At 34.1% G+C, this 16,900-nt stretch overlaps 1 protein-coding gene across 1 annotated transcript in view; it reads right to left on the reverse strand.

The window, feature by feature from the left end:
• LRP1B (LDL receptor related protein 1B) overlaps positions 1–16,900 on the reverse strand; it is a 595,001-nt gene that overhangs the window by 200,329 nt on the left and 377,772 nt on the right. The window contains 3 exon segments of the mRNA XM_035897882.1: positions 1,600–1,731; positions 3,646–3,771; positions 5,887–6,027. Of these exon segments, the coding sequence (XP_035753775.1) occupies positions 1,600–1,731; positions 3,646–3,771; positions 5,887–6,027 (399 nt within the window).

Below are 16,900 nucleotides of genomic sequence, written 5' to 3' on the forward strand. Positions count from 1 at the left end.
TTTTTAAGGTAAGTATACTATAACAAAAAATATAATCCTTGGAAAACATAATTGCATTGTCTTAGTAATCTCTGTCAAGAACATGTCTAGCTACCACTTCTCTATCATTCTGTATCTTTCCAGAAATAGATGAAATCAGCTGTATCATAGTCTTTTCCATTGAAGACAAGATATGTGTATAAAGACATTGGCTTTTAAGTGATTTTTATGTCTCAGAAGACTGTGACTGAACTATATCTAAGATATAATGAAAGTTCTAAACATTAGCTGTCACTGATTTAAAAGAAAAATATACAATTATGAGGATGCTGTAAAATGTTAAGTGAACTTGGAATTCTTCTAGCCACAGTAGAGGTACGAGAGCATCAGTCAAGAAGGAAGGCCAAAATAAGAGAAGACTTTAATGAGTTTAACTCCTAACCTGTTAAGAAAGGATTAGTGATACCTGTGCGATGAAGTAGTCAAACAGAACTAGCAGAAAAAGGTCTGGTTTTAACATGAAGGCATATATTATATACATAATAAAAAACTTAGGACCTCTCAATGCTGATTTCCCAGGCAGAATTTATTTCAAAATGAAAAATAATGGAGTATGACAAAATAATTGTATGTTTCAGGAAGCCAATGTCCATAGGTATGTAACATAGGTAACTTAAAATTTTATTTCTGAACTGCTAGTTTGTAAACTCAGTGGGTAACAAAAACAGCTCATGAGAAAATCAGTTTAGAAGGAAGGCTGGCCAAAGAGTGAATGGGTTAAAAATATGGATATACAAGATGTTTTCAGGTCACTTTGTGGTCACCGATTTCTTATTGTCTGTAAACAAAGCATAGATTCCTAACGCCTTTGAAGATATTCAGACACCTTTTATTACCAGGAGGAGATGTACCTAACTACTTTTCAGGATCCGATTCTTAATTTCTTTCTACCTACTTTCGCGTGAATGTGAAATAGAAACCTCCTAATTTCATGGGAAATTTGTGAGGCTATCTAAACTAAAAACTGTTTCCTTTTTATACACTGCAGTGGGAAGGTATGCAGCGTACTTAAGATAGAAGTGCCTGTACTTCAGGCTGTTAGAGCATCCTCTTCTAAATGGAAGACACAGATGTGGAGTTGGCTTGTACACTGCAGTGAAGTGGTTGAGCTTTACTGGACAGAAAGAAAACTATCCCACTCAGCTTTCAAAACCACCTGCTGGGTACAATACATAGGACTAAGAAAATTCAGTGGAAAAATGTCACAATGGAAACAAGCTTTTTTTCTATGAAAAATGAAATAATGAAACCTGCTTTCCTACAGATTTATGACCACTTTCTCTGAAACCACCAGTTTCCTACTCAAGTTCTCAGTTATGTTTCCACTGAAAAACAGCGGACAGTGTTCCTAGTGCAATCCACATATACATAATACACAGTTTTTTATTTACTATAAATAATAAATAGCTAGGGGTTAACACTGTAACACACAATCAACTTCTAATTCCTTCAAATATGGTTGTAATTATTTAGAAGGTTTGAAAAGTGGGATTTTATTTCATTTATAAGAATAGTATACCATATTTACCATACATACAATAAACTATACATTATGTTTACCTGCATGGAAGTCTATGCCCACAGCAAATGAAGTTCCAGATATAGGCATTAAAGCATCCATTTTATCATTTGGATCAAGAGGAATTCCTCTAATTCCTTCATGAACAGAATACATAAGAAATGACTCAATACCTATGGTAAAAATAAAATAGCCAATGAGAACAAAGTGGAGAATTTCCCAATTAACAAGATTTGAGGAATTAATAAGCACTAGACATAATTTTCCAATACTGCTCCAGAGTGTTCCAGAATAATAACTCCATCTCTTTGAAAAAACATCCATGGATTGTTATGGTATATTTCTAGTTAAATGATAAATGCTGCCTTATAAAGAGAAATGAATCATTATCCATTTCAAGAATCACCTTAGAATTAAGTAATTAGCAGTAATGAAAATTAAAACTTGAGAGGAAAATGTTTTTGAATTATGAGAAATTTAAGAATATTTTCAGTGCACATCTGCACTTTCTGTACATATTCAGCAAGAGACAATTTAAAAGAACTTGTAGAAAGCAGGACTCAAGTCTGTAAATTGTCTTTTCAGGCATGGGATTCATCTCACCTCATTTAGTCATGCACATTTCCTTTAGACAATAGAGAGAAACACATAGTTTTAGTGAATAATGCAGCTGATGCACTTGAAATGTCTACTTTTATGTTAGATTAATCACACTCCAGATGCACCTATTTCTACCAAGTAGGAAGAAATTCTACTGTGCAGGGGTCTTGTTATGTATTCGTTCCCAATTGAGATGAATCACACCTAATTGTTGACAACCAAAGTTAGAACAAGTACCTTGTTGCCCCGCTCTGTTCATATACAGAACACTACTAAGTGTTAACGGAAATTATGCAGAGTGATGATACATAACTCATATTCTTGAAGAATTTTAACTATCATACACAAAAAAGTTCCTTTTTCTTCACATAAATTCTTTGAAAATTTCTTGCTTTGAAAAAAGCTAGCTAGTAGAAGACTGTTAGAATTTGAACTAAAAAGTTTCAGGTAGAGAGTTACAAAATTTTATTCTAAGCAAGACAAAATGTAGCCAGAAAATGAAAAGAGCAATGCTAAACAATTATATAAGTACAGAATAGTACTTGTCAGATTTTCACCATGAATATTCAAGACTAAATAAAAATGGTTTTGACTCATGATCTCTTTTTAACTGAAGGAAAAATTAATCATAATATGTTGTTACTATCTAGAAAGCACTATATCTAGACATAATAAGGAATGTATTTCAAATACACAACATCCACCTGTTTTACCTCAACCCATAACTGAAAGTTATAAATACCTGAAGAAGTAATTGTAAAACTAAAAATGACGTTAAAAAAATGCTAAGAGCATATTACTGTCACATATGAAAAGTACTGCAGAAGTAGAAAAGCCATATTTATGTTACTCAATTCTGCTTCCATGTATACTTTACTATTAAATAGATGAGGTAGCCATCCCTCATAGGAATAAATAATACTAAATTTATACAACTATAAGGCACCTTGACCATAGGGCTGGTTTGTATTATTCAGGCAAAATGTAAGACTTTTGATGTAAGTTATGCTTTGATCTTTTTCCTGCTCAAATAGACAAAAAATTAAAAATTATAAAAATAATTAAGGAAAAAAAAAAAAGAACATGCCTTACTTTATGCTAAGGACAATACAATAAGATGAGATACCCAACCTTTCAGATACTGCAGCCTGTAATTTAGTTTAACATTAAGTTATATGACCTTGAACAAATATGTACTGCTATTAATGATGACTCTCATGATCTGCTTTTCTGCCTACATTTAAAAAAAAACCCAAAAAACTAAAAAATATTCCCCAGAGTTTCCACTAAAAGCTATACAGAACTAAATAAAGAAATTAAAAGCTAAACTGAAATTCTGTGCTAACCACAATAGACATTTCTCTGTTGCTGCTTTGATCAAGCACATTAAGTATGGTTATTTAACTTAAAATTAATAAAGAAAATTTATTTACCCATTACAGTGTTCCCATAAAACTGAAGTTAGGTAAAATTGAAAGCCATTTTACCTTTGCATGCAATGCGGTTTTTTTGAAGATTGTAGCCCACTGTACACACACAAGTCCTGGTGGTTTCTGATGTTGGTAAACAAAGCTGGGAACATCCACCATTGTTTAGCTGACAGGAATTGCTACCTATAACATGATGGGAGAAGAGACGAGGAAACAAAATTCAAACAGTGCAATCCTGAATAGAAATGAGTGTTGGCATCAATCTATTAATATTACCAAAAGTTTTGTTCAGCTTTCTGAAAAATTGAGATATACATAAAATATTACAGTCTGTGCTACTATTCATATACTCTTCCATGCTTCACTCTTACAGTAGTTCATCTGTGCACTTAGAATGGTGGGTTTTTTCCTTAGAATATATATTTCTTTAAAGTAACTCAGTTTTCTGAAGAAAAATATGCCTATTTTAAAGTAAAAGCATATGATAAAACTGAAAATACTACACTAAGCTTGTGAGTAGCAATGCTGAAATCTCACTGACATTCATCTAGAAGGTGTATATTATTATAGACCATAAGCAAATCATTGATCATATTGGATTAATTCATCGAATGTTATGTGTGAACCTTGTATCTTCATGAACCACCATTTGTCTAGTATATTGAAGATACGCTCCAATGTGATCTCACAGATCCATGCTCCTACTTCTTAATTAAAACAATATTTACTTTTAAGTAATAGAGGAACACTTTTTAATAGTCTTATAACAAACATTATGCAAGTGCATAAATACATCTCAGAAATTTGAAGCTTCATGAAGAAACATTTAAGCCTACTAAGACATTCAAGGAATTAGTTGATTACAAGTTACCAAGCCCATATTAATCAGAGCGCTACTTGTCACATTTATCTTTGCATTCCGAATTTTGAAGTAGAAAGCATTTCTTCATCTAAAACCATAGATGTTTTCTAAGGATCCAACCATACAAATGGAAAACAGGTGAGGTCTCAAAGTCTCAGGTATCCTCAGACAAAGGTTGTATTTGTATAGAGAAATCTGTAAGTGCTCTCACAGCACATTTTCTCTCATGTCACTTTGATTTAATGAAATGCAAGATGCATACAAAATATGCAAAGATTCTTTAAAAAAAAAAAAAAAAACCAACATGCAAGTGTAAAGCTGAATCCCATCTCCAGTGTTCAATTCTTATATCCAAAACCTTGACATTGCTCTGTCAAAATATAGATCAGCAAGGTGACATTTCACTATACCACCTCAGGGATCTTGCTATGATTAAAGTTCAGTAGTATGAAAAGAGAGAACTGCTCCTTTTCTTGACTTTTGTACAATGGAAGACGCATATTAATGCCACAGACACCAGATATCGCTAACATTTGAGCACTCCTGAGGCTATCTGTATGCCTCCATGGTACGGAGTTCAAGCATTTTAAAATGATAGAAACATTGCTGGATGCCTAAATTTGTATTACTTACCGTTCCACCACATTTAAAACTAAGGGCAAGATTAGCAAAGCACCTTTGGTGTTTCCTAGATTAGGTAAAATGGCAAGCGTTCCCAGAAGTGCTCAATATGGAGCTGAATTACTGTACTCCATTCATAGACTTATTGTCCATCAGATATCAGAGAGCTTATCTCCATCCTGTGCTCTTTTGGAAGCTTCTCCACAAAATAATTTTTTTCATGTAGCTCTTGTCCTCATCAGTTTCAGTGCAACCATCAGCACTTTGAAAGCAGCTGGAAGCAGAAATAATCTCTTTCTAAAGAATCTCCCAGATGTCTTCATCTCTGATCTCCAAATCCATAAAACTGTGTGCTTGACCCTAAATTACACTTTTTCATATTATTTTGTCTCCCACTTTGCCAATTAAGTTTTGGCAGTATTAGCAATATTTCCACATTTTTCTGCAGTCTCAATTTTGAGTTGTACTACTGTCACTTCTGTCAATTTAGATGCATTAAACTGTCTTAAAACAAATAGTTAATTAAGAATATTAATGATTGTTCTCATAATACTTCACTTACATCAAATTACAATAAGCTGAGATGAGATTCACACACTGATTTTTTTTTTTTTACTAAAAATTTTAAACAGATTCTTTAGAAGAACTTCAAACAGCAGGTTTCATAAATCAATTATCCTATTATATTCAGCAATTTATTCAATCAATTACAATGAAATAGATATTATTTTGTTCTAGCCATGTTTGGAGAATAACGTGGGAAAATATACTATGCGGTGTAAAAGTTGTTTAAACATGCTTAAAATTTAACTTACCTTGCTGTGCTGCTTTATCATACACTTTCATATGTACAACACCTGAAGTTTTGTTTCGCAGGACAGTTGGGTTTCTTCCATCTTTTTTGTTACAGGTACCGATCTGAGCTAAGTTCTGGTCTGCCCACCAAAGCTTTTTATCTGTAAAATTTTCAAATTTTAAATATTAAGTGGATCACTATCAAATTATAGAAGTTTGAAACCTAAGGTGGAAAAAAGCTTTTGAGGTTAATTCTCAGGTCAACTTTAAGGAAAATTGCTCAAAGAATGCATAACATCAAGGTTTTTTTATTTTAAAACCAGAAATTTTTCATTTATAAATATACTTTTTTCTCTTTAGGTGACAGGTTTTCACACATTTTTAAGTTGAAAAACTGAATTATGGCAAATTTATAACTGAACATTACAAAATCTTATTCATACGTTATTCATATCCCATATACTACTATAACATGGTTTGTTCTCTAACTTTGCTATATCCATTCATTATGTATGTAGAGATGTCAGGAACCCTGGTTCCAGGTTTTCGTTATTTGACTTGAGTGTTCAAATTAATACATATGACAATTGCCATAAAAATAATTAAGAAATAATTCCTTAAAGAAATTATTGAAATTACCAACTTAAATTGACAGCAACTTTTTCACTGTAATTTACACAAGATTTTAAAATAACAGAAAAAGTGAGACATGCTATGCACATATTAGCATAAAAATTCAAACCATCCTTGTCAATCCACACATGCAGAACATTAGACTTATAGCACGTAGGACTTGTCAAAAATTTATGACACAGAATTCTCACTTGATGCGCTATTGCAGTATATGCAACATATTTCTCAAGGGTTGGATTTCAGCTGACTTTAGTCAGAGATTTCACTTAAATTCAGACAGGATTCTAAGTGACATGAGGATAGAAACACTAAGTTTGATCATATTGCTGTGGCCATATTAGTTACTGTGGAACGTAAATTTTCATTAAATAAGGAATTAAGATACAAGTATCAGAATTAACGTAAAGATAATCTTCATAACAATTTAAACAACAGTTTTTGAAGACAAGTAATCTAAAAGAAATGTCAAGAAATTGAAAGGTATACATAGAACGTATATTCTTTACTTCATTTCACTTACTTCAGGAAAATGTTATTTTTGAAGCCACATCGATGTAATTTAAGTATCAACATTAGGGATTGCTTTAGTTTTGTTTAGAAATGTACAACATTTATCAGTGTTATCAGTTTGCCATTTTGAGACTTTGACTCATTACCTTGCTGGAATTAAAGAGCTTCTTCAGTTAAAGGTAATAACCTTTAGTACTTTTCCTCAAAAGTGGGGTGGTATTCCTAACAAGCTTTGAATATGTCATGTTTCATGCCATCACTTGATATTGCACAAATGGGGTATAAAATTAGTCACAACAAACACAAAGCAAAAAAAAAAGCGAAGATGCAAAGATGACCTATCAGGAAGCACAGCAAAAAGAAATAATGCAAAGGGAAGAAAAGGATATTAAATATACACTTTTGAAAACTTTCACAGCAGCTCTCATAGAAAATTTGTATTTGCTACTGCTAAGACTTGGAATAGGTTAAAATGAGGGGAAATCGGAAAAACACTGGAAATGCCCTTCACTCTCTTGGCATTTCTTTATATCCCTATGCATATAAAAGGCCACAGCTATTAGCTTTACCGTAGCTCTGAAGGATGACATCAAGATCATAGAACTGCTTTCTACGACAGCTACGTCTTGTCAAGCGTTTCAACCAAGACGCTTGGGTGATGATGGAAAAGCTCTGTTGCATGGTACTGCTACTTGCATTGGCCATATTGTCAGGGACTACCGTGAAGCGTCATAAGTCAGGGGTGTCCAAGGGCTGCTCCCCCTTGTATCACATCTGAGACTATCGCAACTTGAGAATCAGGGTCCTGAACTCAGCCATGACATGCTTTTGTGACTTGCCAAGTGCCAAAAGAGAAAAAAACCAACCTTTACATTTCACGTATGCAGACACCAGCATTACACACTCAAGGTGGGATCATTTGTTTAATGCCAACTAACATATTCTACATAAATATCTACCAGGAGGTACGTGGTGATAGTTCAGTCTAGAGGAAACTAAAGCATGGACTGAAATTGCAAAAGCGTATTTCTGAAAGGCAAGCAAACTTTTGTCAGTTCCAAAAGAATAATAAACGTAGAAATGACGCTCACTGTCTAATTATGTTTGCTGTCTAATTTTAACAGACTAAACACTCGAGAACTTAAACTTGCTTCCAAAACAGGAACTCAGCTAACTCATAGCAACTGAATATTCACAGTGAAGAGCTCCTTACCTAACCAATGCCAAGTCCTTCAGCTGTTTCCCTTATAACATAATATTTTCATTTTTATCATAATTAATTTCAGCCAGCTTGTTCCCATTATTCATCAATCTCAATGGTTGCTGGAAGCAAAGCAAATCAGTCCTTTCCTGTCTGGGTGAGACTGAAACACAGAGCATACCGAACATACAGAAAAGACTTAGCCAATGCTAACTCTTAATGTCATCCTTCAGACATTGCATAAAAGCATTATTTCCATGAAGAACTTCCTGATGTTTCTAGCTGTAGACAAACAAATCCAAATGCAAAGCACTGCCAGATATTTCTATCAAGTGTAACAGGAACAACAACATCCTGTATTATACTTTTCACAGTAGAGGCATGAGCTACTTCTGCTAGGTTTTGATAAATATTTAAAACCTTAGGAAAAATCGATGCACAGAGCTAACACCCCCTTTGTCAAAATACAGATTTCTTTTTGAAGCGAAACCAAGAACACGCATATGCCATACTTCCCTGACGAACTCAAAAGCCACCCCGTACAAAATCTTGTCTGACTGAGCCCCAGTATACTGCAAAATAACGGAATGATTGACTGGTTGAATCCCTTCAGTTTGCTGGCAGCCAGATGGCCAATGCAGCACACGTGCTGGCCAGCGTATCACGTCATGTGGAGCTCCAGAGTGGCAACAGCTCATGCTTTGTTTTGACAAAGAGAAGATGGGGAATGGAGGGGAGAGAAAAAAGGGAAATTTAAGGAATACGTGAGGAAGATTTGTGATAGCAAGTTGTGGAATTGTGAATGGGTGAAGGTCTGCAAGTGCTTGCAGTAGAGACATCTGTTGCACAGATGAGCAGGAGAGAAACTGGGATGAGGTCTTAGGATGAAGGATGTGGAGGAGAGTAGATTTTAGAGAGAAGCTGAAGGTACTGTGTTATTAAGATTCAGGAGACATGAAAACAGTCTTCACCCATACCACTTTTGCTGCAACAACTGCTGATTTGAGGCTACTTCCATAGAAAATGCTAAATTAAAATGCCTAGTTATACATGGAAATTCTAGTGACTTTACTCTAGGCAATAAATTCATTTTTACAAGTGAACCAAATTGCTTGTAATGCTAAAACACATTTTTCATTAAAAACAAATTACAATCAATAACTAAAAAAATCTCAATGCGTCAGAATATAATTTTAAACAGCTTTGACGTCAACCTCAAATTTCAGTGAACTGATGGCCAAACATGGAAACCATAGCCAATCTTCTGATTTCAAGTCCTTAACACATGAGTCCTCACTGTCTCTCGAGTACACACAGATGTACGATGAGATGGCCTCAGTGTTCCAGGCTGACAAGTTCCACAGCCCATAGTATGTTTCACAGTGTTTGTTTCTCATTTTCTTTGAATGCCAGAACACCCTATGTGAGTCCTTACTCCCTTCTCCAAGACTTAAACAGTGCGATGACCTCCCTCCAGCTCATTGTGAGCTACCACTTTCTCTTGACTTACTCAAGTCATTCACCTTAGTGACGGGCTAACACCCTGCAGCTCACCATTTCAGAAAAGAAGCTACCGATTTTTATGTTATGAATTCAAAGTTGTACTTCTGAGGATCCACAACCTGTATTTTTCCTATATTATAAAGCCATTTAAGCTTTTTTGTTTGTAAAATTTAATCAACGAAATAAAGGCTAGGTACTAGCCTTCTAGGAAGTCTCAGTAAAGAAAGAAGGCTTCATTAGCCCATCTCTGTTATATTCTCTGAGTTAACAAAATGGTATAAAAATAAGTGCAAGCAACTTCCCTCTGCTCTCAGCCATTTGGAAAAGTAACTATTTTAAACAAACTGAACAAGCTAACATTTTAATACCAATTTACCTCAGACCTAGACTTGACCAATAGTCTTAAGGGCAACAAAATCTAGTTTTTGTGCGAATATTAAATTTAACCATGAAAGGGAAAACAACAGAAAAAGGAAAGAAATTAAAACAGCAATTTGTATTCAACTTTATCTTCAGTTTGTCACATGTATTTTTGAGGTGGAACAAAGTAAATGGCAGTATATGGACAGTACCACATGCTTAGGTTACTAAAACTACTGCTTTGCAGTGAGTTAACATTTCACTCATGATTGCATTTTAAGTATTAATTATTGTGAAACAGTCTCTCAGCAACGTTCTACATGAATAAAAAAGTATGAACACTTCCTTTTTTTTTCCCAAATAGTTATGTATCTTTTAAACATCTTAAATGAAATAATTACATGGGTCAAGTCTGTATAATTACAAGTTTAACATCATCAGCGTTTTCATTTCAGAGAGAAAAAGTTGTTACTGTTGATGAACCAAAAGTAAAACCCTAAACTGAAAAACCTTTTAAACTTCGGGAACACTGCCCTTCCAACAAATATTGTTTATTAACTTCATTTCTAGTTCATTTTCTTTTCAGTTAAATTAATTGTTGCCTATGCTGGAGTTTTAATATTTAAATAACTAATTTATAGAGCCAGACAGTTGAGAGTCCCATGATGAAAGCTGCAGATCTGAAAAATTATTTCAATTGCAGTAACAGTAAAAAAAAGTTACTACACAGAAGAAAATAAACTCTGAAAATATCAAGAAAAAAAAGCATTTACTTAGTTGTCTTCACAGGTATATGAGGAGACAACAATCTACAGAATGAAAATATTCTGAATATGAAGACTTGGAGACACAAATGGAACTCTCCAGTGAAACTTGTAACATTTAAAGAAAACATTGTTCTATGCATGCAAAGGTGCTAGAATTGATTGAGTGAAAAGATCATCCTGTGATATCAATCTGTTCAAGACAGATGTGAGATAAGAATGTAAAAGTGACTACGTGATATAATCCGTAAGTGAAATAATGGGAATTTGACTTATTTTTCTTTTTTTTTTCCTGTGAGATTATGACTCACAATAATGAATTCTCTATCCTAAAGGTTTAGGCTAACTTTTTTTGATTAAATGATTGTACATGAAGAAGTGATTTCAGTCTTAAAATCCTCTGTTTGACGATGAATCAGAATGGCCCATTAAATAATTTTGGTAATGACTGCTGTCTTGCACATATACCATACTAGAACATACTGCTTTACATATCCAAACCCATCCATAAAATACTTTTTAAGACTAGAGTATGGGAAGGAAGCAAAAACCACAGTTTTGGTGTTGTGCATCATTTACTTCAAAGAAGCGATCAAACACTTTCAGCCATTTCTTTAATATTTTGTGCAAAACCTCATGTTTGACTATGGTTTTGACAGCCTCCCAAAACTGCAATTTGCTGACTTGCCTGTCTCTTTAGGGAAAGGAAACAAACAAAACCCCCAAATAACCAACTTTGCATATGCTTTTGCTGAGAGATGAAGGCATGACATGTGCTTAATCAAGAAGTTCAATTACCCATAATTATCTACACCACAAATAGTTTCCTTTCTCCCTTTTAGTATTAGTGTAGAGCCAAAGCATTTCTACATCACCAACTGAATGTTCTGCCATGTGCCTCTTTTGCTTACTGAGCTACTAGATGAGACTATTGCTGCTTTCATATACAGTAAACAGTATCTAGACAGTTTCTATCAATGGTGTCAGACATGTCAGACCATAGAGTCTTCCTTCCCTCCCTTCATGACACAAGAAACAGAAATCATCACAGCATAAACTCATTACTAGTCCTTGAAGTACCTGACTGTGAACACAGAGGCTGAGTAGTCTCCTATACCATGTATACCATTAAAAAGACAAATCAATCACAATTGAATACTCAAAATATACTTCATAATGATTCTTTTGTCTTCTTCTTCTTCCATCCTTGTTAACATGACACCTGAATAAACATTTAATTAAAAATATAACTTACAAAATCTTACTGAACTAGTATTATTTCTTCTTTTACATGGAGGCTTTATATGGTGCACTACAAGTTTTAGAAAGAGATGTGTATATAGTATGGGGAGTTAAATGAGAAAGAAAAGCTGAAAATTTAAGTAAAAGGTGAAGCTCATGCAAATCCTAACATTTCAGGTATATTAACAACAACAAAAAACCAAACCCACCAAACCAAAACCATGTCCAAACATAAAAAAAGCCAACAAACAAAACCAAAAAAACCCCAAACCACAACTTCTGAAGTACAGTCATCTTGTGGTCAAACCTCTTAAGACTACCTGCCAAAACCCATGAACTGGTCACAGCTGGCCAGATATGCCCTAAGACCTAAAGAACAGAAGTCTGAATTGTTCAGAAACTGCTGTGTGGCCAATATACACCACAACACCATCTGATACCAAAAAACTCCGAAATGTTACACAGGTATTTTTTACCATAATTCTAAGCAGAATTTTGAACTATTTCTGTCTGCATGATTAATATATTCTCTCAGAAGATATCTCATCTGTGATTTCAAGTATTAGGATGAATGAATCTATTTCTATATTAATTTCAAATTATACTACATGATTTTTACAAAACCACTTGACTTAAGCGTAAATACAACTTGCTTTCACAAACTAGGGAAGAAATAACGCTATTTGAAACCTTTAAATATCAAACTGAAGTTAAATGACTTATTTGCTTGATTATGCTAACAAGAGTTGTTCAATCACTAATTACAATCTTGTTGCTGAAACTGGGTTATAATATACATTAGAATTGTTATATTTATCCATTTTGTGGGTTAATTAGCATTAAGCGCAGCAACATGTTGGGAAACAGCAAATTCAAATGCCAAAAATTGCTATACCAGTATTGTGGACAGTCCTTTGGAGATTTCAAGCAGTACTCTGCATGCAAATTTCGATGGGCCATTAGTTTTCATTAATGGTGGTTTGAGTATTTATGGAAGACAACTATGTACTGTACTTAGAACTGGGCAAATTGCCTAGATATATTTCATATATTAATGCTAATGTAATGAATGGTGTTACGGCAATTAGAAGACTGATGACTTGGAAAATTAAGGTGTATGTATTTGAAGTTTCCTGACCTAAGCGGCCCCTTTCACTTCGCAATTTCATCTAGCAAAGTCACAGCTCCTGCCATTTGAGTTATTAGAAATGCATTCTGGTTTTACTTTTGAAACTTTATTTAAGATAAAACAAAAATCAAATAACCAATATATCATTTAACCACATGAAGAAAGTAAATGGCAGCATGAATATGTTTTGGTAATATGAACCCACATTTTCTGTCTAAAATGAAATACTGTAATTATTACTGTCTGTTTTGATTGTTTGATAATACACCTTGATGGTTATATTATATACAGTTTGTGTTCAAAAGACATTGTTCTAATAGCTGCACTCCCATTGAAAAGCTATTATATATGTCTGTAAGTTGTATTGCCTTTTAAATTTTTTTTAGATGAATTTCAAGAGAAATAGCACTTGTACATAGAATCATTCACTACATGAAGTTTATCTTATACTAGTAAACAACAACTAGAAAAAGGCTACTACTTAGCATCATGGAATATTTCCTTTGAGGCTTCAAAAACAAGTATTTTAAAAAAATCACCAGTGCACAACAGATTATATCCTCATTATACAATCTACATCATATTCCTGTTTTGTAGTGAAATGAGCTGAATTTTGTGATTTTTTGTAAACTGTATTTCTGTAAGGGCGTGATAGAAAATCCAATCAAATATCTCCACCAAAACTGCTGACAGAAGCCTTCAATATCATCTTCTTCTCAGTGACAAACTTACAGTAACTAGTCAATACTTTTCTAGCAATGCTTAGTTTATGATTCAGAGCCATATATCATTCAAGAAAGAATACACCGGTTTGGAAATACATCAGATATTGCTGCAAGTTCCTTTGCAATTCAAATCTTGTAATATAATGACTCTGCTCACCAATTCAGAAATACATAAAGTTCTCACCACAAAGGTAAATTTCCAACCAGTTTCAGTTACAACCAAGGAACCATTTTCATTAAGTAACTTGGAAGGTAGGAAATGAGACTTCATGCAGAATGCCAAATACATCTATATAATTTGATCACACTCAGGCACTGGCTACCAGGAAAACTGCTACTCAGTATGAAATATTAAGCTCAAACCTTAACAAAAGTATAGGAAGCATTTTCTTAATGTTGAAAAGAGATCGCCGTACCGTATAAGAAAATCAAGAGATTCTCTCACATGGAACATCCTGAGTTTCCAAAACAGTGGATATATATATTATCAACTTTTAAATGGTGTCAGTAGTAGGTATTGAAAATTATGCGGGGGATAGGATGCTGTGAATTAGATAAGCTTCTGGAAGACCAGAAGACACTTCAGAGATTTTTAAAACAAAATCAAATGAACAGTTAACATAGTAAAAGAAGAAAATTACTGTTGACCAAATGCAAGAAAATAAACAGTGGGAGGTAATAAAAGCATTCACATGCATTTTTGAATGGTAAATTAACTAAAAATGGCTGATGTTGCATGCACTGACATTTCACACAGTGAATATGTATTTGAAGAAAAAATGGGAAGACTAGAAAAGCAATTGTGACTTCATCATTGATTCGTAGCAACATTTTTGTAAAACAATGGCAACAGCAAAAATAGTTTTTTGTATGCTTATGGGCATGGAAAAATAGTAATTTTGTATATATCCAAATGCTTTCCTTTCAAATGGAATACAATTTTCATCCCATCTATATTATGCTCAAAAAGATGCAGCAGAATCAAGCACCAAAAGACTAGGAATTTTGGAGCTCCGCATATGGAAAAAGAAAGATGACTGATACTACTGAGTAGAAAACCAATAAATGAAACAAGTAAAATACAGAAAGATGTGAATTATAGAACTTGTTTCCATTTTCCTCAAGGATAAACCTGAGAGTTACTTTGGCACCAACTTGTTTGCTATTATTTTTTCATGTCTTATCATTACCTTCTATATGCTCCCACTAAAGGATATAATAGTAGGAAAAAGTTAAACAGAGCCTGGAAAGGACCAAACAACAGTAAACATCTGAAAGAGTAGTAGTAACTTCCAAACAGTTTACAATGGCTAAACCGCAACACTAAAATAAAGGGACTGAAAGGAACAAAGTACAAACAATGAGGAGATTGAGTAGTATAAAAGGCATTCGTCATGGCCTGGTGAAGCTCTGAACTATTCCATAAGCTATGTTACAAAGCAAAAGAAAACTGTACTGACTTAGCTAACACTATTTATTGAGTTCGTATCACAGTAGGTAACCATGGAGTGCTTAACTGCTTCTCATTCCTCTTCCCATTTTGAAATTAACGGAATCAAAGATCGAGGTAACACACAGATATCAGGACAGCACAGAGATTACCAAAGCAAGAAAGAAGTCAGTCTTGGGCCAAATCTCTGTCAGTGATTAGATTTTTTTATAGTTCTGAAAAATCTTCTGGAACATAAACTGTAAGATATAGCAAAACCCACTGGAAACTGTCAGAAGGTCTCTTTCTGTGCAAAAGGCTGTCCAGACAAAGAATGGAAGACACTAGAGCTCTTCACACAGACTATTGGGATTATCCTGGGGGGTCTCGGGGAGCTCATGCTTTCTGACAACGAGACTCTGATGTCTGGGAAAGATGCTAGTAAGGAGGTGATTCACAACAACTAAAAAAATGGTCAGAAGCAAGGACAACTGATGTGCTAGCAGAGATCACCGGCACATTAAATTTATGAGAAATTCAGCAATTTTTCTGACAATCCTTTCTCCCCCAGTGCACCTACCCTTGGCGAGGGTAAGGAGGCATGGGAATGAGGGCTATCTCAAATCACATTACCCTGTTGCCTAAAGCCACTGAGGTTCCATCCACCACTTCCTTTTTTTAACTCTTCAGACCAGTAAAGATTCTGATGATCAACAACAACTGACCAATATATGACCTGGTGAGACTACTGTACAAAGGGAGTCTCAAAATATCTAACTCTATCTCCTCTTTCTGCCCAGGTAGAAACATAACCCAACATTATGACATGACCATATACTTAAAGAAATAAAAAAATTTTAGCTGTCCAAAATACTGCTTTTACCTGGGGAGACACTAAATGCAAAAGACAGCAGAAGCCTACATAATATAGTAACGTCCATTAATATAAGCTGTAGCAGTTAGCACTGAGTGGAACCTAAATGCCACAGAACAGTTAAGGGTTTGGGCACAGATATCATATCTGTTTTCTTTTCAGTCACTGATGAATTCAAATTATAAAAAAAATTACCTTAGTATATACACAGAAACATGCCAGCTCATTTTTTTCCCTAGGTGTTTGCTGTGCTTTTAGATAAAAAGTAAAGAAAATTTATGAAATTGACCAAAAGTGATGCAATAAATATCTTAATTACTGTGATTCACCTGCTAAAACTTCCTATTAAACCTATAGGAAAACAGATCAACAGAGGTACTAAATTTTCACAGGCTTTCATGTTAAGTCTTATATTAGAAAAAAGTTATTCATTCTTCTTTATTTATATATTCTTAGTTATGGCCATTTATCAATTACAGATCTCTTATCTTACTTCAGATGGCATTGGATTTTCTGTTCTGATCCATTTTACATGCACAAAAGCCTGACTATAAGAAGCTGATGTAAAGCCACCAGCACTTCAGGAAAATACATGGCATTTATGTTGCTACAGTATGTTCCACAATATAGAAACATACAGGAGAAATGAATACAAAAATGTTCA

The sequence above is a fragment of the Egretta garzetta genome, unplaced genomic scaffold (assembly GCF_000687185.1).
Source record: "Egretta garzetta isolate BGI_Z169 unplaced genomic scaffold, ASM68718v1 scaffold197, whole genome shotgun sequence".
Lineage (NCBI taxonomy): Eukaryota > Metazoa > Chordata > Aves > Pelecaniformes > Ardeidae > Egretta > Egretta garzetta.